Raw genomic sequence first — 26,302 nt, 5'->3', positions numbered from 1 at the left:
TGTTTGAATGTGTTTTTAACTAGTTTAGCACTCAGTGGCTTTTTAGTGTGTTGATAATAGTGTATCACAGTGTTAAACATGTCACTTCCTGTTAACAGTAGGTGGCGCTATGACTATAACTGAATATTGGCACGTAAAAGTGTTCAGGCCAGGACTCTTATCAAACATGTTAAGTTTGGGTCAGATTGCACATTGTATGCCTGAGTTACAGTAACTTCCTGTTTCATTGCATTAATAACATGCTTTAGCACTTAGCTAAGTGTCGCTAACATGTTATAGCATGTTTGTAGCATGTTGCTACCCTATTTAACACTTGTTGATATTTTTAAAATGTTGCTAGGCATCCACAACAGTATTAAACATGTGACTTCCTGTTGCCAGCAGGTGGCGCTATGACTATAACTGAATATGGGCATGGACATGTGTTCAGATCAGGGCTCTTATCAAACATGTTCAGTTTGGGGTAGATTGGACATTGTATGCCTGAGTTAGAGTAACTTCCTGTTTCATTGTATTATTAGCATGCTTTAGCATATTAGCTAAGTGTTGCTAGCATGCTTTACTATGTTCGTAGCATGTTGAATATTAAATTTGGGTCAGATTGGACATTGTGTGCATGAGTTACAGCAATTTTCTTTTTCTTTGTATTAATAGCATGCATTAGCTCTTAGCTAAGTGTTGCTAGCATGTTGTAGCATGATTGTAGCATGTTGCTAGCCTATTTAAAACTTGCTAATGCTTTTTAATATGTTGCTAGGAGTCCGTAACAGTGTTAAACATGTCACTTCCTGTTGTCAGCTGGTGGCGCTATGACTATAACTGAATATGGGCACTGACATGTGTTCAGGACCGGACTCTTATCACACCTGTGAAGTTTGAGGCAGATCGGACATTGTTTGCCTGAGTTACAGCCACTTCCTTTTTCATGGCGACACGTCGAACTTTGTCAGGCCGCCACGGACACGCCCCTCGACGAAAACTCAAAAGCTTCGCAATTTAACATCGCAAGGGCCTTATGATAACACTCAGCAAATTTGAAGATGATCGGATAAAAACTGTAGGAGGAGTTCGTTAAAGTACGAGGCCTGAAAATGGCAAAAACTGCACAAAAATCGTACAGGAAATTCAATATAACGGACTTCCTGTTGGGTTTAGGATGTTGTACCAGGAGACTTTTTTGTAGGTACTGGTGTGCTACACCTGTGTACCGAGTTTCGTACATGTACGTGAAACGCAGCTCGAGGCGCACTCCGTTGAAATTTTATAGGTGGCGCTATCGAGCCATTTTGCCACACCCACTTCTGAAAACCATATCAGATGTAAATTTTCGCCAGGACTGATGCGTGTGCAAAGTTTCATGAGTTTTCGAGCATGTTTAGGCCCTCAAAAAGACTTTTTACTTTGGAGAAGAAGAAGAAGAAGAAGAAGAAGAAGAAGAAGAAGAAGAAGAAGAAGAATAAACAGAGCAATTCCAATAGGGTCCTCGCACTGCAGTGCTCGGGCCCTAATAATAATAATAAACGGAGCAATTCCAAGAGGGTCCTCGCACCACCGGTGCTCGGGCCCTAAATATATTCCAATAGAAAACAGTTATTTTAAATAGTAAAAATATTTCAAAATTGTACTGTTTTGCTGTACTTTGAATCACTTTGCTTAGTGAGCAGAAGAGACTTCTTAAAAAAAGAAAAAAAAATTTTTTTTAAATCTTACTGTTCAGAAACTTCTGACTGGGAGTATATGTTAATGTATCAGTTTGATATTTCACAGTACAACATTATAATCAACATTTCTAATTGAAAACCTGTTTTAAACATCACATTACTTTAGTTTTGGAGTGTTTGAGAGCCTGGAAATAAAACATAAAATAATGCCATCTATAAAATGACTAAAAATCATCTGCCTTCTGTTTATTTAAATTTCTTAGTTTATTTTAATTTTTATAGTAGTTTTTCATTTTCAGCTGTGTCAGTTTAACTGAAACAGAATGACTAAAATCGATACCAGTCACATGATAAACAAGTCAGTTAAAGCACCAATAATATCTGCCACCTGGGTTTGAGTAAGATCAGAGGCACATTTAAAAGTTATTTAAATTTCTAAATTAATATAATTACATAAACCTACATCATAGAAATTTTCTGGGACCCCACATATAAAAACAGTAAAGTCATTTGTGACAACTTGAGAGTTAAGAATAATCTTACTTGTCAGCATGAGACATAATGATGTCATTTTAAGTCATGTTGCTGGTTAGATTGACCTCAAAGCGTTTTTTCAGTTATCTATGGGGGTGTTTTGAGCAATAGCATAAGACTTTATGCATCACATTTGATAGGCTGTATCAATCATACATGAGGAAGCATCATTTCCATTCTCAGATATGTGACTCACAGACACACGCATCCTCCCTCATGTAGTGCCATATGTTTGTTGTTGTCATTTAAAATAAATAAAAGGTGAGCTCATCACCTGTGGGTGACGTTCCACACTGTACAGAAATAAATGTGGGTGAACACTAACTGGCTATTAGTTACTGTCTCTTCATTTGAATGTACATTTTGCTACTAGTTTGTGTACTTTCAGTTGAATTTACATTTTATTCCTGTCTACTAGTTGCTGGACTTTTTACACTAGAGTTCTACAGTTGTTTACAAAAAATTACGACTGTATACTGTGACTGCAGTGTGAACAATAGCAGGAAATGACGGTGATCAAATGATGACCTGCATTTGTGTTTCAGTAATGACATATGTAATTGCACTTGTGTGATGCTTGACTTATAAACTAATTTTTTTTTTTTTTTTTTTTTGACAGATGATTTATTTGAAAATTATGTTTGTTGACTGGGACTATTGATAAGTTGCAGTCTTAGTTGACGAGTCATACTAATAGATCACCTGACTCACCACAATAGCATAAAAATCCCCAACCACCCATCAAGGAATAGTTCACCCAAAAAAGAAAATTTGCCAAAATTTACCCTGAAGCCTTTCAAGATGTAGAAGAGTTTGTTTCTTCACTGAAACAGATTTTGGAGAAATTAAACATTACTTGCTCATCAGTGGATCCGCTGCATTGAATGGGTGCCGTCAGAATGAGTCCAAACAGCTGCTAAAAACATCACAATAATCCACAATAATCCTTCAGTCCAGCAATTAACATCTGTGAAGTGAAAATCTGTGTTTGTAAGAAACAAATCCATCAAGGCACTTTAACTTTAAATTGTCACTTCTGTCCAAAATAATCCGTAATATCACTTCAAGTCCATTGTCTCTTGTCCTCATCAAAAATCCACCAACATTGTTTTCACTTGATCTGTGCGTATTTCTCTCCTGGTTCAGTTTCATTTCAAGTATGATCAGACTTGTAGTCCTTCACATACTGTATGCACCTATTTTCTTATAAAAAAAAAATATTATGTTAATCATTATTATACATTTTGTTAAAGAAATACTACATTATGTAAGTTTTTAAACAAGCATTTATTTGAACCTTTGTGATGAAGTAGTTCCTTCTTATGGAAGCTTGTTCCGGCATAAAAAAAAAAAAAAAAAAAATGTTATTGCGAGATATAAACACAATTCTGACTTTTTTTTCTCAAAATTGTGATATAAATTCACAAATGCGAGTTATAGTCAGAATTGGGAGACAAACTCACAAGTGCGGAAAAATAATAGAAAAGTTTAAATTGCGGGATAAAAATTTATTTATTTCACAATTCTGATTTTTTTTTCTCTTGCAATTGGGAGAGATAAACTCGCAATTGCGAGTTCTAAAGTCAGAATTGTGAGATATAAACTCATAGTTCTGACTGTTTTTTCTCAGAATTGAGAAATAAAGCCAGAATTGCAAGATAAAAATGTGAAATTCTGACTTTTCCCTCTCAAATCTGAGTTTGTATCTCGTAATTCAGATTTTTTTTTTTCTCGCAATTGCGAATTTATCTCACAATTCTGACCTTTTTCCTTGCAATTGTGAGATATAAACTTGCGATTGTGAGTAATAAAGTCAGAATTGCAAGATAAAAACTCATAATTATGACTTTTTTTCTCAGAATTGCAAGATAAAGTCATAAGTGCAATAAATAAAGTCTGAATTGCGGGATAAAAACCTGCAGTTCTGACTTTTTTCTCTCAAATGCAAGTTTGTATCTCGCAATTCTGACTTTTTTCCTTGCAATTGTGAAATCTAAACTCACAACTGGGAGACATAAAGTCAGAATTGCAAGATGAAAAACTTGCAATTCTGATGCTTTGTATCTCGCAATTCTATTTTTTTTTTTCTTGCAGTTGCGAGTTTATATCTCACAATTCTCATTTTGTTCTCAGAATTGTAAGATATAAACTCGCATTTGCGAGTTATAAAGTCCAATTTTGAGGGGAAAAAAAGGCTGATGTGTTCTCAGAATTGTAAGTTTATGTCTCACAATTCTGACTTGACTTCTTATAAAGTCAGAATTATGAGATATAAACTCACAATTTTGAGAAAAAAGGCGCAATTGTGAGATATAAAGTTGCAATTCTATGAAAAAAGTCAGAACTATGAGTTTATATCTTTGACTTCTGACTTTATTTCTCAGAAATTGTGAGATAAAAAGTCACAATTACCTTTTTTATTTTTTTATTCAGTGGCGGAAACAGGCTTCCATATCCTGCATGTGGAACAGAAAATGGAAAAATCATAACATACAAACTGCAATGCAAATTAATAAGCTTGTGTTATTTTGCTACATAATAACCAACTGTTCTGTAACACTATTACACTTACTAGGAGAGAATTAATTCAATTGTAAAAAGGTCTAAATTCCCAGCCGAAGTGAACACTAATGACATTACTTGAACTATTATCCCACAATGCAGCACAATATGACTGTTATTTATTGTATTTACTGCAGTTTCTTGTGTAATGGCAATAAATGATCTCGTCTGCATTGATTCCACTGTCAAATTCTGAATAAAGCATTTTATTATAAGAAATCATTGTTAAATCTTGTAAAATGCTGGCAGTATTTGATCGGAAATTAATCCATGGTATCTTTAATATTAAAAGAGAGGCATTCAGAGGCCAATACAATGAATACCAAATACATTGCATTAAAAGGTAATGATATGAGTCTTTAAAGCTGCAGAGAAAGAGCTGAAATGGGGGAAAGTGCAGAGAAAGACAAATAAGCTCTGATAGGGACAGAAAGAGTGTGAATGCAGGGTTTGTGAGTGTGACCTCAGATTACCGGCTGCTGTTAAAGATTATCCAGCCCCTCTGGCCGTTTATAATTCCAAACATAATCCAGCATTCAGAGACCATGTTGTTTTTCCACTTTATACCACATGGCCTATTTCTCCACTGCACATCGTTTCATTCACAAGTACAAGCCCCCCTTTTATTGCGCTTCTGTGTGGACGTGCATGGAGAATGTGCTGGCTAGACACTGAGTCCTGAACAATCACAGTAAGGTGGGTGCGTGGGAGACAGTGCTATTATGGTCATTTAAGCATCCAGAGAACAACCTGCTCCTGAATGTCTACAACCATGTTGTTTGTTCTTAAACGTTAAAAATAGACATATGCTTGATATTGATCTGTTTGTCTTTGTGTTTGTGCAGTCATTCAATTGGTAAGAAACTAAAAATATTGTAGATAAGCATACTGCATATAATCCTCTGGTTTTAGTTTGGTTTTGTGCTTTTTAAATTAAGCTGAATGGGTAGAAAGTGTGCAACTGTCATCCACAGGCAGAGAAAGATATTACCATGTTGTGAAATACTGTATATTTCGCTGTGTGGAATGATACTTTTTATTACAACATAAAAATACTTCTTATTTTTTTAACCCTTGTTGAGACTTCAGAGTCCTCAGAGCTATTTTAATAGTCTAATCTTATGATAAATGATTATAATCAAAATGTCTATTTGATTATCTGTTTTAAATATCATATTACTTTTATGGGGTCTCCGAGACACCAGATATAAAATAAAACTGCTAAAATTGTGATAAAACTGTTTGATAATGTATACTGTAGATATACACACCTGCATTCTGTTTAATTTGAAATTACTATTATTATTTTTACACCCGAATGCATTGCAAATATGCTTACTGCATATAATCCTAAGAAACCTCTAAGAATTTTATGATCAAGTCAACTAGAAATGTCTAGGTTTCATTCCAAACAGCGTTTAGATAATAACACCTGCAGTTTCACAGTCATGTGATGTGCAAACAACTTTTAAACCTTTGACTAAATACTGGATGACTGCGTGAGGTTATGTAAAATAATATATTCTTTCAATTTGAGCTTTTTAATCTGACCGGTATTTATTGGTCCACTTCTCTTTTTATTAAAAATGTTTTGTTCTTAATCATTATAGTCTGAGATGATAAACTTAACAGATTTTTATTTATTTTTTTATTTTATTTTATTTTTATTTTTTTTTGCAAATCTCATACCTATTGTATATCATTTTCTTAGCATCTTTTATGTCTATTCGCCATTTTAGCAGTTATTCTCTACTGACAGCTTGCATCACCCACTGAAACCGTACACCTGTATGGAAAGTTGCTGCGCGGTGTATTTTACCCACACAAAATTACTCGGCACGGTCAAGCATGAAAATACATCATCGCCTTCAGCGCGTGGTTTGATGTTCCTCACTTAAAGATGTGACCTTGCCCAAAGCCCTCAAGCCAACCAAGAAGGTGTCATAAAAGACCGTATTTTAACGTGTGTGTGCGTGTGTGTGTGTGTTGCGGTTATACGGCTCGATGGCACTGCTTCAACTCACGTCACAACATAAAAAACACGGGTAACCCCAACGACCACGTGCCAGTGGGAAAAGCAGAGAGAGCGCGTCAAGAGCCATATATGGAATGTCGGTTTAAGTCAACAGGCCATATATGGCGCTTCCGTGCGTGACGTCTGTTCCTTATGTGGAAAACGAAGGCGTGGCTGTGGCGGAGGAGACGCGATACAAATACAGTTTCCAACCCCGCCTGTACAGTAGAATCACATCTGCTGACAAATAAAGGACTTTAAAACTAAGCTTTGACGAAAACCAGAGAACGATTATATGAAATTGACATTTGAAGACTAAATTATTCGATGTTCATTTTAAAATAACAATACTGTGAAAACACACCAGGCCTGTACGGACCAAACAATATTATTTTGTGTCATCTCTTTTTGTTATTGGTTATAGTTTTTCAGTGGACAAACAAATTCGTTTCTATATATTGAACGCGCTGTCGTTGATGCTGTGAAGAATATCCGTTTCTCCTCACGGCTTGTTGTTTATCTGGAGAGGTCATGGGTATTGGCGACCCTCTCGAGATCTCAGGTAGTGAGTTGGTTCATATTTTGCGGACTCCCTCTGAGCTCTTTGCGTCTGGGGGATGCATCGTGTTGGACTGTCGGCCGTTCCTCGCCTTCTCCCGAACGCACATCCTCGAGTCCCGCAACGTCAACTGGAATTCCATGCTGAGACGGAGATCCAAAAGCTCCGTGGTGTGCCTGGAATGGCTGGTGGCCGATAAGTCGCTCCTGGCCCAGCTACGGAACGGGGACTTCTCTCCGGTGGTGGTCCTGGATGACAACAGTCGTTCGGTCAGAGACCTGAAGAGCGAGAGTCTGGCCAGTCTCCTCATCAGTGCCCTTCAGTCAGAGGTCCAGTCTGCCTCGACGCACATCTGCTTCTTACAAGGTAAACCTGACAGAACTCAAGCTGTTGTCATTATTTTTTGAGGCATTGTATTTTATATATTTCTTTACACTGTAATAATTGTTCGCAATAAGGTTTAGTTAAAAAGCTTTACGGAACAGTATGATTTAATGTAACTCAGGACGACTACAATACATTCCACTCCAATGACAATAATAATATTAAAGAACATTTTTAGATAAAATAGAGCTATATATTAAGTTGTATTTTATATTCTTTACATTTATTTTCACTGTAAAACTGATAGGCAAGCTACAAACATTCATATGGTAACATCTGATCTGATTTGGAAAAATATGATTTAATATAACTCGGATTGACTATTTTATCTTATTAACTAACTTTTACAGTTCTATATTTATATTATGTGTTGGAAAATTTGCAAACAGCTGTTTCACTGTAAATATGTTTTGTCAGGTAACAAAAATATGTGTCACGTGGTAACATCTGAATCAACTGGTTTTATTCAAGTCAAAAATAATTACAAATACATGTACAGTATATTAAAAATAAGAAATGTACCTTATTTTACAGTGTATTACATTTTGCATTAGGTTATTTCTACTCAAAAATATAATTTGAGCATAGAAGTTTGCTCTTTGGAGGCTTATTACAAATTTGCCAAGATGTTTGCTTGCTCTATTTGTCAAACCCTGTAAATTTAAAATGCACAAAATTAACAACGAAATGTTTTCTTTCACCATTTCCAGGTGGATTCGACGGGTTCTTTGCACTTTATCCAGAGCTCTGCTTTAAACCTCCGGTCATGTGCTCAAATCATCCTGCTCTCAGTGATTCAGAGCCTGTTGTTTCTGGAAGAAAGACTCCTCTTTATGATCAGGTTAGCTTTTTAAAGTCTCTAAATCATAACAAATGATCTAAATATATTTCAATCTTAATGTCTTTTGAATACACTCATTGATTTTCATCCTTTCTTTTGTGCTTTCTAGGGTGGTCCAGTTGAAATCCTCCCCTTTCTGTTTCTGGGCAGTGCACATCACTCATCCAGACGGGAGACTCTGGAGCGATGCGGGATCACGGCTGTGCTCAATGTATCCTCTTCCTGTCCCAACCTTTTTGAAGAGGAGCTTCAATACAAAACTCTGAAGGTGGAGGACAGTTTGGCCGCAGACATACGCGTCCTCTTTCCAGAGGCCATCCACTTCATTGGTAAGCCCTAGTGATATCAACAAATCTGAATCATTCAGAAATATAATAATGACCTCAAAGCTAATGCTGAACTTCATTGCATCTGCAGAATCAATAAAAGAGAGTGGTGGTCGAGTGCTGGTCCACTGTCAAGCAGGAATCTCCCGGTCAGCCACCATCTGCCTCGCATACCTCATACACGCTCGGCGGGTCAGTCTGGACGAGGCCTTTGACTTCGTAAAACGCCGTCGACAAGTCATCTCACCCAACCTAGCCTTCATGGGCCAGCTTCTTCAGTTCGAGACGGATGTTTTGTGCCCCTATCCTGTTCTAGAAAGAGAAAACAGTGGCACTGCGTTTTGAACTTTAATATTTTGAACTGACTCCACTAACTGGCCACAGCTTTGACCTCAAAGACTGTGACAGATCTGCAAAGGTGCTTTCAGGAAGTTTTTGTTCGATGCCATCTATGGGTGTACAAATAAGAGACATGAGACTCTTAATAAGGGACCAAATGGCCTACACCGTGGCATTACTTAACTTGTTTGGGTAGTGTTGTAGATGGCATCAGCAGACTACCTGTACTTAATTGTTTATGGCAATACAAACTATACATAGACAAATGCCTTTCTGTGTTTCCGAACAACAACACTGCTACACCCAACAGCCCTCATGGAAAATGTAATAATCACATGTCATTGTGACACTGTACTACTGTGATCTTAAAACATTGTCCCAGGATAACTTGTATATGAGATATTGATGAAACAGACAAACAACTTAGTTTCGTTTTCATTTTGGCTTCAGCGGTACTATACGTTTAGGATGTATGTGTGCAGATCATCATAGCATGAAGTTGTGTTGCATCAGTCAGTGTTCCATTTGACTGCTGTGACTGATGCTGTGACCATATATGGCTGTGACGTGTGGTTAGTCTTCTGTCTGCTAAATGTCAAGTTTTTCCATGAAGTTACTGTCTAATTGTCATTCTCAGACAAGTTTTAAAGGGCAAAGACCTGACAAACTGTGATCTTAGGTCATTTTATAAGGAAGTTTAGTGGCGTTGCGATAGATAACGGGCACTAAAGCCATTTTGTAATTTATTTTTTATGAAGTGTTATTTTATTTCATTTCTTTTTGTGAATATTTATTTATATATTTTCATTCGAGCAATGCACTTTAAATTAAATTTGTTTTGATAAGATCTTTTGTAAGCTATGTGGTTCACTTATTTCAGTATGTAAATAAAATGATGGATTCATTTGTTTAATGCAAAAGTGAATGTACTTGTCTTTTTATCATGTTTTCAATTATTATTAACTGACAACTTACAGTTGCAGGCCACTCTCCATGCGCAACATTAGTGTAAGTCCAAATAATGAGATACTATATCTCATATGGAAATACAGCCTCATAATTTGCCATTGTAAGAGTTGCACATTCATTTTTTATGTTATTGAAGCCTCTTATGCTCAGCAAGGCTGCATTTATTTGATCAGTAGTATTGTGAAATATTATAACTAAAGTAACTTTTTGCTATTTATATATATATATATATATATATATATATATATTTTTTTTTTTTTTTCCTGTAATGCAAAGCCATTACTCCAGTCAGCATGTCTAATAATAATTTGCTGTTCAAGAAACATTCATTAAAAACACTGATTAATATATCTGTGGAAACCTGACACATTATTTCAGATGTATTTATTTATTTAGATGACTAGAAAGATCAAACAAAAAGCATTTACTTGAAATACTAGTCTGACATCTTGATGTGTTCTTGTTCTTAAAACGTTTCAGGTTCTAAATAAATAAATACATACATAATATAAATACGTTTGTATATTCAGTATCTTTCCTTGCTCGCTGCTGTGGTAATACCATAAAATTATCCATCTTTTTCTTTAACGCGAAAGTAAGCCTTTGGGTGAGACTTCCGGTTCATTAGCCGCCATAGAACAATAGCAACGTACAGTAAACGTTAAAACTGTTTGCACTACAAACCAGCGTGCTCATAATAAGGTCAATACATTAAATGATATGGTAAGACACACAAAATTGCAATAGCAATGCAGTAAAACAAGCTCTTTTGTACAGCTGGACGCAGATGAGACCGGAAGCCAGACCCATCCATTTAACAAATGGACCCGACTACTCTTACTAGAAGATGAAGGTAGGTAAATATGAACATTTACTGCTTTTTGAAATAGGTTCGTGATATAAGCATCTAAAATCTTTTACCAGAGCACCATCTGCTGACGAAGTACAGCTGACTGCACTTGTCAAGCATTAATACGGTAGACCACAAAGTGGCAGTGTTAGACTATAAGTCTGAGTAGGTCTCCAAAACGGTTTATGATGATGACTATGATTATGATTTAATTCCTAAATGGTTCTGTGATTGTTGAACATGTGGAAAGTGTGCAAACACCAACAAAGAAGTATAGCAAGAAATACAAGAGTTGTTTGTTCTACTTTGGATAGCTGTGTGGAAATCATCAGCAAATCAGAGATCAACCATCAAGGAGCATGTAGGGTGATTGTGTTACAGAAGGTCATCGCTGCCGACGGCCATCAGCATCTACAACTCTTTCATTGTGAGCGTGGGCAAGGAAAACACTGATTTGTTTAGCTTTCTGCCAAACTTTGATGGAAACACTTTGAACATTGAAACAGATTGTGGTTGCCCATGTGAGGCAGATCCTGTGATGACAGGTCATGCATTAACTCACACATCTCCTTCAAAACGCAGAAAATCATCTGTAACTAACAGCACTTGTGGGATGTTATCTGGCAAATATTTAAACTTATTTGCTTACTCAGGCAATTGAAATTAAATTGGATCCAACCTTAACGGTTTAATTTTATTTCAGGCCTCTCTGTAGGCTATTTCCGAATTTTACCCAGAAAATATTTAGGCTGTTAAAGCTTCTCCATGCAGTGGCTGAATACTCATCTACAAACTTGTCATTTGTCATAATTATTCTGACAGCAGCCATTTCTGCCTCTTTGTATTTTGAAACCTAAACAAATCATTTAAATAATGCTTAGGACAGGCTGTGGAGAATATCGGCAGTCTTGTCAGCTCCAGTGCACTTTGTCAGTTAAGTGAATTTGGTAAATCTACTTGTTGTCCAGGGTTAACTCTGTTTGTGAACTCCCACGCCATCAGTTTGCTTATAACAGCAGGGAAATGATATAGTCACAGTGGGTTTGCTTTTGTTGTTGGGAATCGAGCTTGCTTTAAATAACTGTCCTTAAATGCTACTCGGTATGCAGCTGCTTCTTTCATCTCCATTCGAAACTGCAGAATTAACAGCACCACCACACATTCATAACCTCTCCCTCCTTTTTCTTTTAAAAGAGCAAAACCTTCTGACATAAAATGGTCTGTAATATAATAGATAAAACATCAATTAAACTATTTTTTCAGAAGCCAATATCTCAAAATGGCCAAATACCCCCTTATCATAATGTAATATATGTTCAAATTAAGTATAAAGTTTTCAAACACTTAATTGTACGTTATTTGCAATTAAATGAAAAAAAAAAAAAAAAAAAAACTTTTAATTTGACATTATTACAAAGTTAACTTTCTAAACGTGTAACATGAAGACTTTAAGTACTCTCTCTCCAGGTTTTATTTCATTAATATTATATTAAATGCAAGTGCAATTGTTTTAATACACTTTTAAGATTTGAAGAACACTGCAGTCATACATTCAATACAATTAAGTTCTTTTTCACAAGGGTCGGCAAATTAAACAGCCTAATATATCAGTCTATCACTACTAAGAAGAAAATGACTTCTCTCCAGAAGGAAAATCATGACCCTCTTGAAGCTATTGGGAAAAAGTACAGTAAATGAAATACGCTTCCAAAGAGAACTTCGTTCTCATGAGTGCCATAATTTTAAAAAGGCATTCAGACATTAATGGAAAAAAATATCTGACATGCACCTGAATTATGAACACCATTCAAATGTAGTTAGTTACGCATTTTAGTCAATAGACCTTAATCACAACTCAATTTTCAAAACACTTGTGTACTAATTTTTTTCGGAAAGACGTTTTGTTTAGTCAGCTAAACAACTGGTATGTTGTTAGACAACAATACAATTTATTGAACGCACTGTACTACACCGCATAGTCTCATTTTCATTCTTGTCAGAAATTAAATATGGTGCTACAATCAAAGTTAAGCGTAGGCCTAACACAGATTTGAATCATGCAGTGTTTCACAACCCATTGAATGAGTCAAGATCGTTGTATTCTTACTTTGATTAACCCATGAATGGATGGCATCCTGCAACAACAAAAACTCGAAGGACTTTTGTGCAAATAAAAGACTGATCAATAATCAGACACTTGCAAAACTATGATTAAATATTCTTTACGAGTTTGTGTGTTTTGTTGTCCATAAGAGGGCAGACCTTACCACAGGTTTATAAATGCACGAAGTATCTCTTCCTGCTATCTATCTATCTATCTATCTATCTATCTATCTATCTATCTATCTATCTGTCTGTCTGTCTGTCTGTCTGTCTATCAAAAACAGTCAAATATTTCTCTAAAACCCAGTACTCCACTGAAGAGCTCTCTGTGAAATACTGCCTCGTTCAAATATTTATTTAATGTATTTTTTGCATACTGGAAACAGTGCGAGTCATTCGCCCCTTTTGACACAATGTCCTGTGTTCTTTGCTAAAATCACGACGGTAATACAGGTGATTCAGGAAATAGAAATTCACTGATCCTAATGGATACGCTTGAAGAGCTTCTAAATTGCGTTTGGGTATATGTTGCACTTTATCATCTGAAGAGAGCATTAAACCACTTGATCTTTCTGAAATGAAGCGCGAATACGATGCGGAGGAAGCGCTCGACCGTCACGAGTCCGTTTACGCACCAGAGCGCAGTCTGTCATTAAAGTTTTAAACGTTTCGAACAGGTTGCTTTTACAGTTTACTTTTTCATGTGTTGCTTTTTCGTTGTGTTGGAGGTACTAAGCAACATGATCAAATGTTGTTCTGCAGTTTCATACTTGGCGTTTTACAACTTTTCAAACGAATATATTGTAGAATTAATCATGTACTCTAGATCATGTAAATATCATTCATCAAAATCATTACAGGTAAATAAAGGTCTTAATCCGTTTTTGGACAAGTTGTTTGGATTGCTGACTTCTCCAAATGATCTATTATCTGAATTGCATCCTCTATACGCCTGCATTTGTTTTATGTTTGACAATAGAGTGTTAGGATAGGTCAGGCTTTTAAGTGGGAGGGAAGAGTTCGCATCATGACGCCCGTCCTGACATCACTTATACTGGGGTACTGAGGAGAGCCGCTGCGTAGATATGAAGCCAGAGCGGCTCGGGCGAGCCCCACCGATACTTAAAACTGTCACTGAGGTAATGCGCGAAGCATGCAGGAGGCATTCAACTTGCTCATTGAAATACTGTGACTGAAACGGGAGAAACGCGGAGGGAGACCGGACGACAAACAGTTTCCAGACATTATACTTCTTTTAGTGCTTGGACATACCCGGCAAATTTCGGCGTGCCTCTGATTCTTTATTAAGCCGACTTTCTCCACTCAGGAATGTAACAGCGACACAACTCCATCAGACTCCGACATTTATCAGGGTAGTTGTTGCGCTTAAATTCTTTTGGCAAACTTGTGAAAACTGTGAGGGGAAACTGGCACATCGCCGCGCACTGCTGCGTGCTCTCTGGAGATTTATATTTAAAGCCTTGCGCTCCGTGGAGGGTTGTGCATCTGGGTAACCTAGATTTAAGCATTCCAATATATTTGTTTTGTAAGCACTTGTTATGAATTTATAACGTTTTTATTTGTAATCTGAACTTTAGAATTTTTCAAATGTTACAATTGAATAATTGTTAGGCTACTCAAAACATTTATAGACGCACAATATACTGTGGTGCATTTTCATATTGGAAATTAATCGATCTGGGCACCATAGCTTGTATTTCAGCTTTGGTTCTAGGCGTTTTTATTTGTTTTGTTTTAGTTTTTCTCCTCACGTCTATAAAACATTCAGAAGTTGATAATTCGGCGACAGAACTGTAAATTATACTTTATCAGAACCGCAAATTATAATTAAATAAATGTAATCTACCCGATGTTTAATTTATTTGATGCCTTCCCTTCAAATTAAGTTGCACGTTTTCAGAATTATTCCATCCAGTTGACGCTAATTCCAAATAATAAAGCACCAAGACTCGACGAGATGTGACATAACAATGGCTGACAGAATTTTTAGCGCAGTTAGAGATGTACTCATTCGTTTATACGTAAAACCGTTTATTTAGTTTCAACAGAATATATTTTATTCAGTTCTTAGAAGAGGGGGGGGAAAGAAAAGCTTAAAGAAATAATTAAATCTATTCTGCCCAAATTTGGACTACGAATAGAGAAGATCAGTCCACTTGAGTGCAGTGGCAATCATGGAAGGTGCGTGCTCTGCCGGCGCGGGTCTGCATGGCCACAACATCAACGGCACCGGAGGCACGTCTTCACCGACTTGCAACCATAGTATGATAAAACTCCCTCCCTACACTCCAGAAGCCACAGCAGCCTTTGCAACAGCCATCACGTTGATGATTCTCATCACAATCGTCGGCAATATTCTGGTCATCATTGCTGTTTTAACCAGCCGCTCGCTTAGAGGACCCCAGAATCTCTTCTTGGTCTCCCTCGCGGCCGCAGACATTTTGGTGGCCACCCTCATCATCCCATTTTCACTGGCCAATGAACTAATGGGCTACTGGTATTTCCGCTCCGTGTGGTGTGAGATTTACCTGGCGCTGGACGTGTTGTTCTGCACTTCCTCTATAGTACACCTGTGCGCCATCAGCCTAGACCGCTACATGTCTATCTCACGCGCCGTCACATACGGCGCACAGCGGACGCCCAAACGCATCAAATGTGCCATTTTGGTGGTGTGGCTGATCTCAGCAGTCATCTCCTTTCCACCGCTACTCTCCATGAACAAGAACAAAGGTGGCGCCGATTCAGGTGGGCTGCCACAGTGTGAGCTCAACAATGAGCGCTGGTACATCCTGTACTCTACTATCGGTTCCTTCTTTGCTCCTTGTCTGATTATGATTTTGGTGTACATGCGGATCTACCAGATTGCCAAGCAGCGCACGCGATGTCCACCAGGGGAGCCCCGCAAAGAGGTCCCAGCCAATGCAGCAAACCCTCAGCACAAGGTCCACACGGAGGGTCTACAAAACGGAAGAGGAGATGAAACACCCTCCACCCTGCAGAAAAAAATCAGGCCTCCGACTCTGGCCGTGTCTCAAGTGGAGTCCACCCAGCAGGCGGCAAGCCCTCCAGTTGGCAACAAACTTCTGCAGCCTCCTTCAACAGCCCTGACACCGACCACGCCGTGCCCCTCCCCGTCTCCCTCGAACTCATCCGAAATGGCTCCTAATAAACCTAAAGCGGGGAAAAAGGCGAAGAAGACCGTGAAACAACCTGACAACAATAACGGAGAGAGCATGAGCTCCGACTCGGACACCGAGCAAGGTGGAAGGGGGTTAGAGGTCCCGTGCACCCCAAGCGTGACGCCAAGCGGCATCCATTCCCCCGCCACCATCCAGAAATACAGAGACATGATCGCCACCGCCAAAGGCGCCAAGCTTGTGACCCGGAAGTCGAAGCAAGAAGGAACGCCCAACTCAGCACGGCGCAAAGCTATGGTGAACCGAGAGAAGCGCTTCACCTTCGTGCTGGCGGTGGTAATTGGCGTCTTTGTTATCTGCTGGTTCCCTTTCTTCTTCTCATACAGCCTACAGGCCGTGTGCCCGGAGGCGTGCGCGTTGCCAGAACCGCTCTTCAAGTTTTTCTTCTGGATCGGCTACTGCAACAGCTGCCTCAACCCGGTTATCTACACCATCTTCAACAAAGACTTTCGCAGAGCCTTCAAAAAGATTCTCTGTAAGAACACCAAAGGCACATTCTTCTGAAGCTCCTGAGGTGGATCAACAAACATTTGCCTATTCAGAACACAGACTTCAGACTAAAAGAAGCACAATAACGGTGCTGTTGCGATGTAAACGAAGGGCTTTTTGTGCTGCCCGGTGGACTGAGGACACTATGCTACTCAAATGACTCCAGGTTACCGCCTCAGGCATTGGAATCCTGGTATTCGGGGCTAATCCAAAAATGTTCACAGACTTTGACAAACCGAGGCTGAAACAAAAGAATTTACTGGGACTATCGCACACCTGCAAGGACAAGCCAATGGAGGTCAATACAAAGGTTATCGTGTTTTTTATTTCCATTACTGGCCTTTCTAAGAACACCAGGCCTTGGAGATACTGCAAACATGGATTTCTCTAAGGAGGAACGCCGTTCTGAATCTTTACATACAGCTTTTCCATGCTGATCGGTCTACCAGTGCCTACACAGCATTACTTCTGAGGAACAAAGACATGAAATACTCCTGTGGAAAATCTTGCCAGGGGCAATGTGTATGAAATGAGCTGACGCAAGTTTCTCCAATCGAACATTAGGGCTTCTAGTGTGGGACCGTTGAGAAGTTTCCTCCCATGCTGTGATGCAGAAAGGCTCTGTGAATACAGTACACCTGTAATGGTTGGAAGCCTTTCTGTCTCTTTCCGTCTGGTTGCCGGCAGGCTTTACAATAGCGAAATGTTTATTACAAGAACTTTAGATAAGTAATTTTCATTTTTAATATGACTCTTTGCGTCATCAGTGACTTTAGACTCTATCAGATGACTCAAACACCTCCTGATTTCACTGGAGGTGCTCTTTCTGACTTGGTTCAGCACTTTTCTTTGTATAAAAAAGAACAAATGATCATTTGTTGGTGTACACTGATCTACTGCACCCTAAATGTCTGAACATTCAGCAGGGTGATACTTTGGGACTAAGGGCTGATAGCAGTGATGCTTTCTATTTCTTTGGTCATTGTCTTTTTGCTAATGATCCCCATGTGTGCGAGCAGATATTGCGAATGGGTATGAGTTGTGTCTGACTGCCGTGTATGTTTGGAAATGTATGCTGTGTGCGAGAGGGTGTGCGAATGCTGCTGTGTGAAGGTTTTTTTTGCGTGTGTGTGAGTTCACATCCCTCCCCTGATTCCACTGGCACCAGTTCAACTATATATGTATGTGCTTGATAAATGTGGCTGGTTTGCCATATCTGCCAGTGCTTATGATTCAGCTATATCTCGTGCCAATGCTTTGACATGTTTTGCTGCTAAACTCATTTGATATCTTCTTAAACCAGAGTTTATTTCAAAAGAATCTTTTTATTGCAGGTCATTTTGAATCAATTAGGAGACGAACCTAAGATGAGAGCTGTAAATTATTATTACGTGAATGATTTTGTATTTATTTATCCTGCTATTTCTTATTGTTTCGCCCTTAAAATATATATATATATTTTTTCCATTTCTGGGACTAAACAGACATGAGGAGTTCAGTTTTAGCCTCACCACGATTAAAAAAAATCCTACTGTATTTTTATTTTTTTGTATGTGTCAGGACATTGCATTCGGGCTGCATTCTCAAAAGCTTTGCAATTGACGGGATCCTGGTAACTGTATCCATTTTGCCTCCTGGACTCCTTTTTCTTCAGTGTAATGCTGTTGGTTTTCCACTGCTCTTGAAAAATAAAACCGCTGAGCTGTGTGTGCCAACTGACTCATTGCTGTCAGAGAATAACTGGCGCTTTTAGTGCAGATGGACAGATTTTTATCTCGACGCACGTCATTGGGACACATTGAAAATGATGTAAAGAAAATTAGTTTTTACTTATGAAAACCAGGCACCTTAAATTCCTTCTGCAAAACAGAACAAAATTGTCAAAAGATCTTTGTTTTCATGTAGAATGAACAACAGTAACCTCACTTTCCATTTGTATGATTTTAATGCTAATATACAAGTATCTACTATTGATATACGTAGAAAGGGGAAATTTGTATTCAAAAGGGTATGAGAAATGAATGAGATTAATTTTTGCTCTGGCAGATGTATGTTGATATGGGTGGATAAACTTTCAGTCAATTTGACACCCTCCAGTCCTTTTTAAAAAATTAATATTCACCAGCATGATTGCATTAGGAAGGATGATGTTTCTGAACACAATGCAGGCATGGGATGGAGGATTAATACTGGACTGAGTTTAATGCTTAAAATGCAGGTTCAGTTTCTTTGATGTTAATTGCCTTTTTTATCAAGACAGCACTTTAAAAACAGAAAAAAGTGTTAATATTATGTCTATTTTACAAGATAAGAGGCAGAGCCTGAACTCAGACGAGACAAGAGATTCAGTTCTGGTAATTGCAGAAAGATGCTGCATTTAATAATTGATGAAGTCTCCGTATGAAGCGTGTAAATAATTTTGTATGAATTAGTAGCCTACTCTTTTCCTTAAGCATCTACCTGTAAGGTCATGCACTCTGGCAAAGCCTCAAACTCTTGATTGCTTTGTTTAGACTCGCAGAGAAATTGAACTCATTCGTCTACAAATATGGAAACGTTATTTCATGCTGTCTGCTAAGAACATCTTTCAAATAAACAAAATACAAGCTGCTGGCAAATTTCAGAAAAACACTGGTCTGGTTAATGCATGAGCCGAAAAGTTTTGGAAATATTTTAGACCTACTTTTTAAACAACAGAATCTAATTAGCGGTTGAGTAAGAGGCTGGCAATGTGGGGTGGCTGTTAGAAGACATGCAAACACGTCTTTGCATCCAAAGCCCAGACTCAGTTTGCAAAATAAAGTAAATGAGCTGAATCCAAATATGTATTTGGGACAATAAAGCAGAACTCTAAGGTCAAGCAACAGAATCCTATGGCTGATGTAAAACATAAGAAATCTTCCCATAGATTTTAGAGCTTTGTTTGCAGTGTATATAATAAAAAATTCTTTAATCCTCTACAGAATTAAATATTCACAGTATCTAATGGATGATCTGGTATTACCCTGAGGGAATTTATTTATCAAGACCCACCAGCTGGATGTACATTATCCTGCTTATTACATGGCTATTTGCCATGTAAGTAAACAAATAGACACAAAATGTTAATTTGAATTTAAATATTTTATAGTCTCACTAAACACAAAGCAACAAGATGAATATTTAACGTATTAATCATAATGACAATGTATTTTACCCGTTTATTATCTTATTATCCATTACAGTGTAGTTTTCCTGACAAGAGGATGAACACAACGACAACTAACAACAACATTACGGCACTATTAATAAGCGCTCTGTTAGAACGATCAGTGTTGCTAATGATGCTGGTCATTATTAGGGAACAGACTTCAAAATATCATGACTGACCAATCAAAATGCAGCACTGTAGCACTGTATCCTATTGAATATCATTTCAATTTTTAAACCACTAAAGACAGACTGAAAGGAGAAGTCCACTTCCAAAACAATAATTTACAGATAACTTACTCACCCCCTTGTTATCCAAGATGTTCGTGTCTTTCTTTCTGCAGTTGTAAAGAAATTCTTTTTTTAAGGAAAACATTTCAGGATTTTTCTCCATATAATGGACTGATATGGTGCCCCGAGTTTGCACTCAAGACAGTTAGGGTAATCGTATTTTCTCCCTCAACTTCAAAAATCATTTCAAAATCATCCTACATCACTGCAGATATTCCAACCCAGTCTTTGAAAAGTGAACATGCAAAGAAGATCAAACAACCTTAACAAAAAAGGTAAAACAGCGATATAGGACGATTTTGAAGTTGAGGGAGAAAATACGATCAGAGTTTTTCGACATACCCTAACTGTCTTGAGCCAGAATACACAGAGTCCAGGGAGAGCAAGACAAGACGAGCGTTTGACATTAAAATTTTTTATGAAAATAACCAATAGTATAATAAATTCCTCGGCTGGGATCGTTCGAAGCCGCATTTAAACTGCATTTTGGAAGTTCAAACTCAGGGCACCATATCAGTCCGTTATATGGAGAAAACTCCTGAAATGTTTTCCTCAAAAAAAATAATTTCTTTACGACTGAAGAAAGAAAGACATGAACATCTTGGATGACAAGAGGGTGAGTACGTTGTCTGTAAATTGTTGCTTTGGAAGTGGACTTCTCCTTTAATGTGATCTAGGAGTTTAACTAGTGATATATTCTTTTGTTGATGCCATCAGACCTTTTTTAAATGATCACATTCAACAGCATAATCCCTAGTGAAAAACTACAATACCCATGATGATCCAAAGAAATGTCTACCAACCAGGGAATTGAAACAAGCAAATCCCACCAAACTAACTATTTAATTTCCACTTACTCCCATGGAGCACTGCGGATGATGTAATTGAGTCTCCCTGCGGTAAACTACCTAAATATTTCTACTTTGATTACATCCTTTGATATGCATCATGGGACTGTAGTTCTTTCCCACATTAAAACTGTTTTTAAACAACAAATACATCATTGGAAGAACATCAAGGTGATTAACTGATGACAGAATTTTCATTTTTGGGTGAAGCATTCCTTTAAATACCTTGCAAAATTCACAAAGTTTGTAATGTGATTTACCTCTGTTTGGTTTGATTTGTGGCTTATGACCAGAGGTGCATATACGTTTTTTTTTTAGCCTGGTTCTCAAAAGAGTACCTGGAGATTTGGTTTGGTCCTCACACTGCACATAGTGTGACCCATTAAATATACTCTAAAAAAAATTAATTAATAAATAGTGATAATAATATGATTGGACTATATTTAGTTTATTTTTTAAATAAAATATTAAACAAAGTAATAAAGTGTGGTAATACTATTCTATTTTAAAATAAAAAGGGAGCATTAAATCAAAATGCAATTAATTTATAGTAAACTTAAATATAAAAGAATAATATTTACCTTTTTATATGAATTTTAACCCTTTTCAAACCTAAAATTAGCAAGCTTTTATTTTGGCGGGTTTAGTGAAGAGCGTCAGTGAATGAAATGTCACATTTTAAATTGCGCTTTGAAAACGGCAGCAGATAGCCTAGATTTATGCTTTCAGTCTGAATAGAAATTTTATACAGTATTACAGTTTGTTGATCTAAAATGGTAATTGTGCATTAACAGCTGTCAACCATGTCAGTACACAAATGCATGCTTTGAACTTATTTTCACAGCGCATTTCTTATTTTGGCTGCACATGTGGAGCTGCAGACCACTTATGTGCACCCCTGCTTATAACTCTGTATGGAAAATTTTTTAAAATCCCTTTGAGTGAAATGAATGGGGGAAAGTTGCACTCTATAAATATGACACAAGCAATATCACACAAGCAAGGATGGATGTTGTTTCAAGTTATCAGCAAGACAGCAGGACATATTAGACACAATATTGTCTATTTTTGCTAAACCAACTAAAATAGTTCCACGTGCAGTCACCGTCAGGCAGTTTTAGTGAATGAAACTCAATTACAAAGACAGCTTATTAATTCAAAATAGCATACTCTTAAAATAGCTAATTTAGCAGAAATAGCATTAGTTGTATGTTAGTATGTCATTAAGAATTGTCTCATTGCTTTCATTTCGTTTTTTTAACAAATGGATTAAATTAATGACTTAATGACTCCCTCATAAAGACTTGTCAGCACTTACTAGGTTAATGCTGTAACCTTCAGAAAAGGTCACTGAAAGATCATAACAGTGTGTTATATATATTTAATGTAGGAAGCATTAAGAAATGTAATGAATCAAAATGTTAAGAAATGTTGGGATTATCTCATGTCCTTCATTGACCAATTGTCATTGTTTTGAGTATAGAGAAGACAAGTTCAAAAGTTCAACAAGTTAAACTTCCTCTTAGGAAGTGTCCCTTATTACCCTTTCTGTACTGTATTAATCCTAAATCATACCATTCAAAAAAATAACATTAGATTCACCCCCACACATATATCTCATAAACCCAAAGAGCTGTCTTTAAAAATGTCTGTATGATTCTGTAAACAAGAGATAATCCATTTAGAATTTCACAGTTTGTCCATTTTCTTTCAGAAATGTCTTGAGTCTGATATGTCAGCTCTGCAGTATGTCCTTTCTCCTTCAGGCTTACCCCTGACCCAAATTCTCTTCCATGGAAATTCTATAGTGTTCATGTGTTTGGGTGAGCAAACTATTACAGTACATTTGAAAATGGATTACCAGGACCATGGCTGGGAATGGATGGGAGGAGGAGGAGGAGGGGTTGTTTTTTGGCATAGACAATCAAACAGGAAATACAAAGTGTGTTCAGTCACAGCCTCATCACGTACCACATCCCATCATGTCTAACAACTGTATCATAATCCACTGAGGATAACTCTTTTAGGACAGCACTCGACCTCAGTGGTGTCTTCGCAATCTGGGGGAAAATCTAAGGGACTTTTTTTTACTAATAGTTTATTATCTTGTCAATACATTGTACATTTAAAAAACAAGGCACAACATAAGAAATAAGGAAAAAATACAGAAAATGAGAAAAGAATGATGAATTAGTGACTGATGCTTGTGATAACTGAAGGAGATCAAGGACAATGGCATATTTTTGTTCAGTTCTATTAATTTATTTAAAAATACATACAAATCTTGATGAGCATGATGTAAATTTCTGAATTCAAACTGATATGGATATACTAACTGTTGCATAAATAAAAATATCAGAGTGTTCTGAAATTATAATGAAGAAAAAACTACTAAATACTTGACAGTATAAAAAAACACTATTTTATTAAACTTTGCAAAATCAAAGTCATGTGGTGTGACCAACATGCAGAAAAATGAAAATCATAAAAAAGTCATGTGGTGCGACCAATATGCAGAAATATGAATAAAACCCACACATTCAATGTCATGTTAATTAAAATGCAGAAACATGACGAAAAACCATAAATTCAAAGTCATGTGGTGTGACAAATATGCAGAAACATGAATAAAAACATAAAAGGTTATGTGATGTGACCAACATGCAGAAACAAGAATAAAAAACATAAAAAGCCATGTGGCACTACCAACATGTAGAAACATGAATAAAAACATAAAATCAAAGTCATGAGGTGTGGTGTGACAAACATGCAGAAGCATGAATAAAAACAATTAAATCAAAGTCATGTGGTGTGACCAACATGCAGAAACATGAATAAAAACATAAATCCAAAGTGATGTGGTGCGACAAACATGCAGAAACATGGATTAAAAAAACATAAAATTAAAGTGATGTGGTGTGGTGTGACAAACATGCAGAAACATGAATTAAAATCATAAAATCAAAGGCATGTGGTGCGACAAACATGCAGAAACATGGATTAAAAAAAACATAAAATTAAAGTGATGTGGTGTGGTGTGACAAACATGCAGAAGCATGAATAAAAACAATTAAATCAAAGTCATGTGGTATGACCAACATGCAGAAACATGAATATAAAACATAAAACCAAAGTGATGTGGTGCGACAAACATGCAGAAACATAAATAGAAAATTCAGTCCTTTGGTACAAACAGAATGCAGAAACATGAATAAAAGTCATAAAAAGTAATGTGGTGCGACCAACATGCAAAAAATATGAATAAAAATCATGAAAAGTCATGTGGTGTGACCAACATGCAAAAACATTAATAAAAACAGAAAATCAAAGTGATGTGGTGTGACAGACACGCAGAAACATGAATAAAACTATAAAATCGAAGTCATGTGATGTGACAAACATGCAGTAACATGAATAAAAACCATAAAACAGGAAATTATGTCACAGAGAGGAAGCCTGCAGACCTCAATGACTGTGTCAATGTCAATACATCTCTTAATAAATCAGATAATATAACTTTTTCATGACAACACAAGGTTGAAAAATGGTACAATCCTTGTCCTCAAAAAAAAAAAAAAAAAAGATAGTTCTAAATTAATTTAATATTATTTTTTAATGAACTATTGATTTTCATTCACCCACAAGTCACTGTCACCAATTATCAATGTAAGACAAAAATGACCAGGTTAGATTATAAATTACCAAGCTGAAGTCAAACTTTTCAAGCATGAGCATATTTGCAACACAGCTTGGAGCGGTGTGACTGACTGTCATATCTGAATTCTTCGGAAGTAATTGGTTGGCTGATACAAGGAAAGCTGTTGGCAAAACATCTACATTTTCAGCATTTCCGTGTTTACATTTTTAGCAGTGAGTCTGGAGAGCTGGAACAGTAGCTTGGAGGGCCTGAACTTGAGCCAAAGCAGCACAGATTGCTGTGAACATCATTTACGAAAAGACTGATTCTCCCATGCACTCGCACAAGAAGAGTCACCCATGAATATTTATGCCGTGTGGATGCACCATAACATTATAGAATTTAAAAATGGCTGTCGCCGTTGTGGATGACAGAAGTAGGGAGGGTGGATCTGGAAAGTGTGTGTCTTAATCAGAAAGGCTGGATGAGGAAATTTGGGGCGTGCACAAAACAAAGTCCCTGGGTGACCGTCGTGTGAGATAGGACTCACAGAAAAAAAACCTAAAGAGACATCTGGAGAGATGAGAGGCTTGACAGAGAGAGATGAGAACAAAAACTGGGATTAAGAAAAAGAGATGGACAGGAAGCTGGAAGCAGAGACAGCTCAGAACAGAGGGGAAATGAAATGCAATGGGAGTGAGAGAGATCAGGAAAGGGTTCATGCCGCAGAATAGAGAGAGCCATATAATGTACACTGAAAAAAAACAGAACCATTTTCACTCACAAATAACTAGTAAATTTCACAATTAATTACAAAGAAACAGTAAGTTATACACTGAACTAAATTTATTTATTTTACTGTTCCTTAAAGGAATAGTTCAACCAAAAATGGAAAATCTGTCATTAATTACTCACCCTTATTTCGCTCCAAACCTGTGAGACCTTTATTAATTTTTTAGATGAAATCTGACTTTTCATAGACGGCAAAGTAACTACCATGTTCAAGGCCCAAAAAGGTAGTAGGGACATCATTAAAATAGTCCATACGACATCAGTGGTTCAACCATAATGTTATGAATCTATGAGAATACGTTTTGTGCATGAAGAAAACAAACATAACATTATTCAACCATTACTGAACCACTGATGTCACATGGACTATTTTAAAAATGTCCTTACTACCTTTCTGGGCCTTGAACATGGTAGTTGCGTTGCTGTCTATGAAGGGTCAGAAAGCTCTTGGATTTCATCAAAAATATCTTAAGTTGTGTTCCGAAGATGAACAAAGGTCTTATGGGTTTGAAAGGATGTGAGGTTGATTTTTGGATGAACTATCCTTTTAACCTTTAGAAATGTTCATAATTAAAAGTTTCATTCTGAATAAAATATGATTTTATTTATTTTTTTAAATATCCTATATGATGTTGTTTTTTTTCCAGCAATTTTACCAAAACTTGGGACATTAAAAAATTAGGCAAAATTGATCAA

At 37.0% G+C, this 26,302-nt stretch overlaps 2 protein-coding genes across 2 annotated transcripts; both read left to right on the top strand.

Moving 5' to 3' along the window:
• The first annotated feature begins 6,989 nt into the window (after nucleotides 1-6,989).
• Nucleotides 6,990-10,140, top strand: dusp2 (dual specificity phosphatase 2). The gene is made up of 4 exons (XM_051118157.1): nucleotides 6,990-7,696; nucleotides 8,425-8,555; nucleotides 8,665-8,884; nucleotides 8,973-10,140. Exons 1-4 carry the CDS (start codon nucleotides 7,303-7,305, stop codon nucleotides 9,224-9,226), a joined length of 999 nt encoding a protein of 332 aa, XP_050974114.1. The 5' UTR covers nucleotides 6,990-7,302; the 3' UTR covers nucleotides 9,227-10,140.
• Nucleotides 10,141-14,213: 4,073 nt separating this feature from the next.
• Nucleotides 14,214-17,466, top strand: adra2b (adrenoceptor alpha 2B). The gene has a single exon (XM_051118144.1). The coding sequence runs from the start codon at nucleotides 15,338-15,340 to the stop codon at nucleotides 16,862-16,864; it is 1,527 nt and encodes a 508-aa protein (XP_050974101.1). The 5' UTR covers nucleotides 14,214-15,337; the 3' UTR covers nucleotides 16,865-17,466.
• Nucleotides 17,467-26,302: the final 8,836 nt, after the last annotated feature.

The sequence above is a fragment of the Labeo rohita genome, chromosome 8 (assembly GCF_022985175.1).
Source record: "Labeo rohita strain BAU-BD-2019 chromosome 8, IGBB_LRoh.1.0, whole genome shotgun sequence".
In the NCBI taxonomy this organism is placed as follows: Eukaryota; Metazoa; Chordata; class Actinopteri; order Cypriniformes; family Cyprinidae; genus Labeo; species Labeo rohita.
This window is presented reverse-complemented; position numbering and strand designations above follow the sequence as displayed.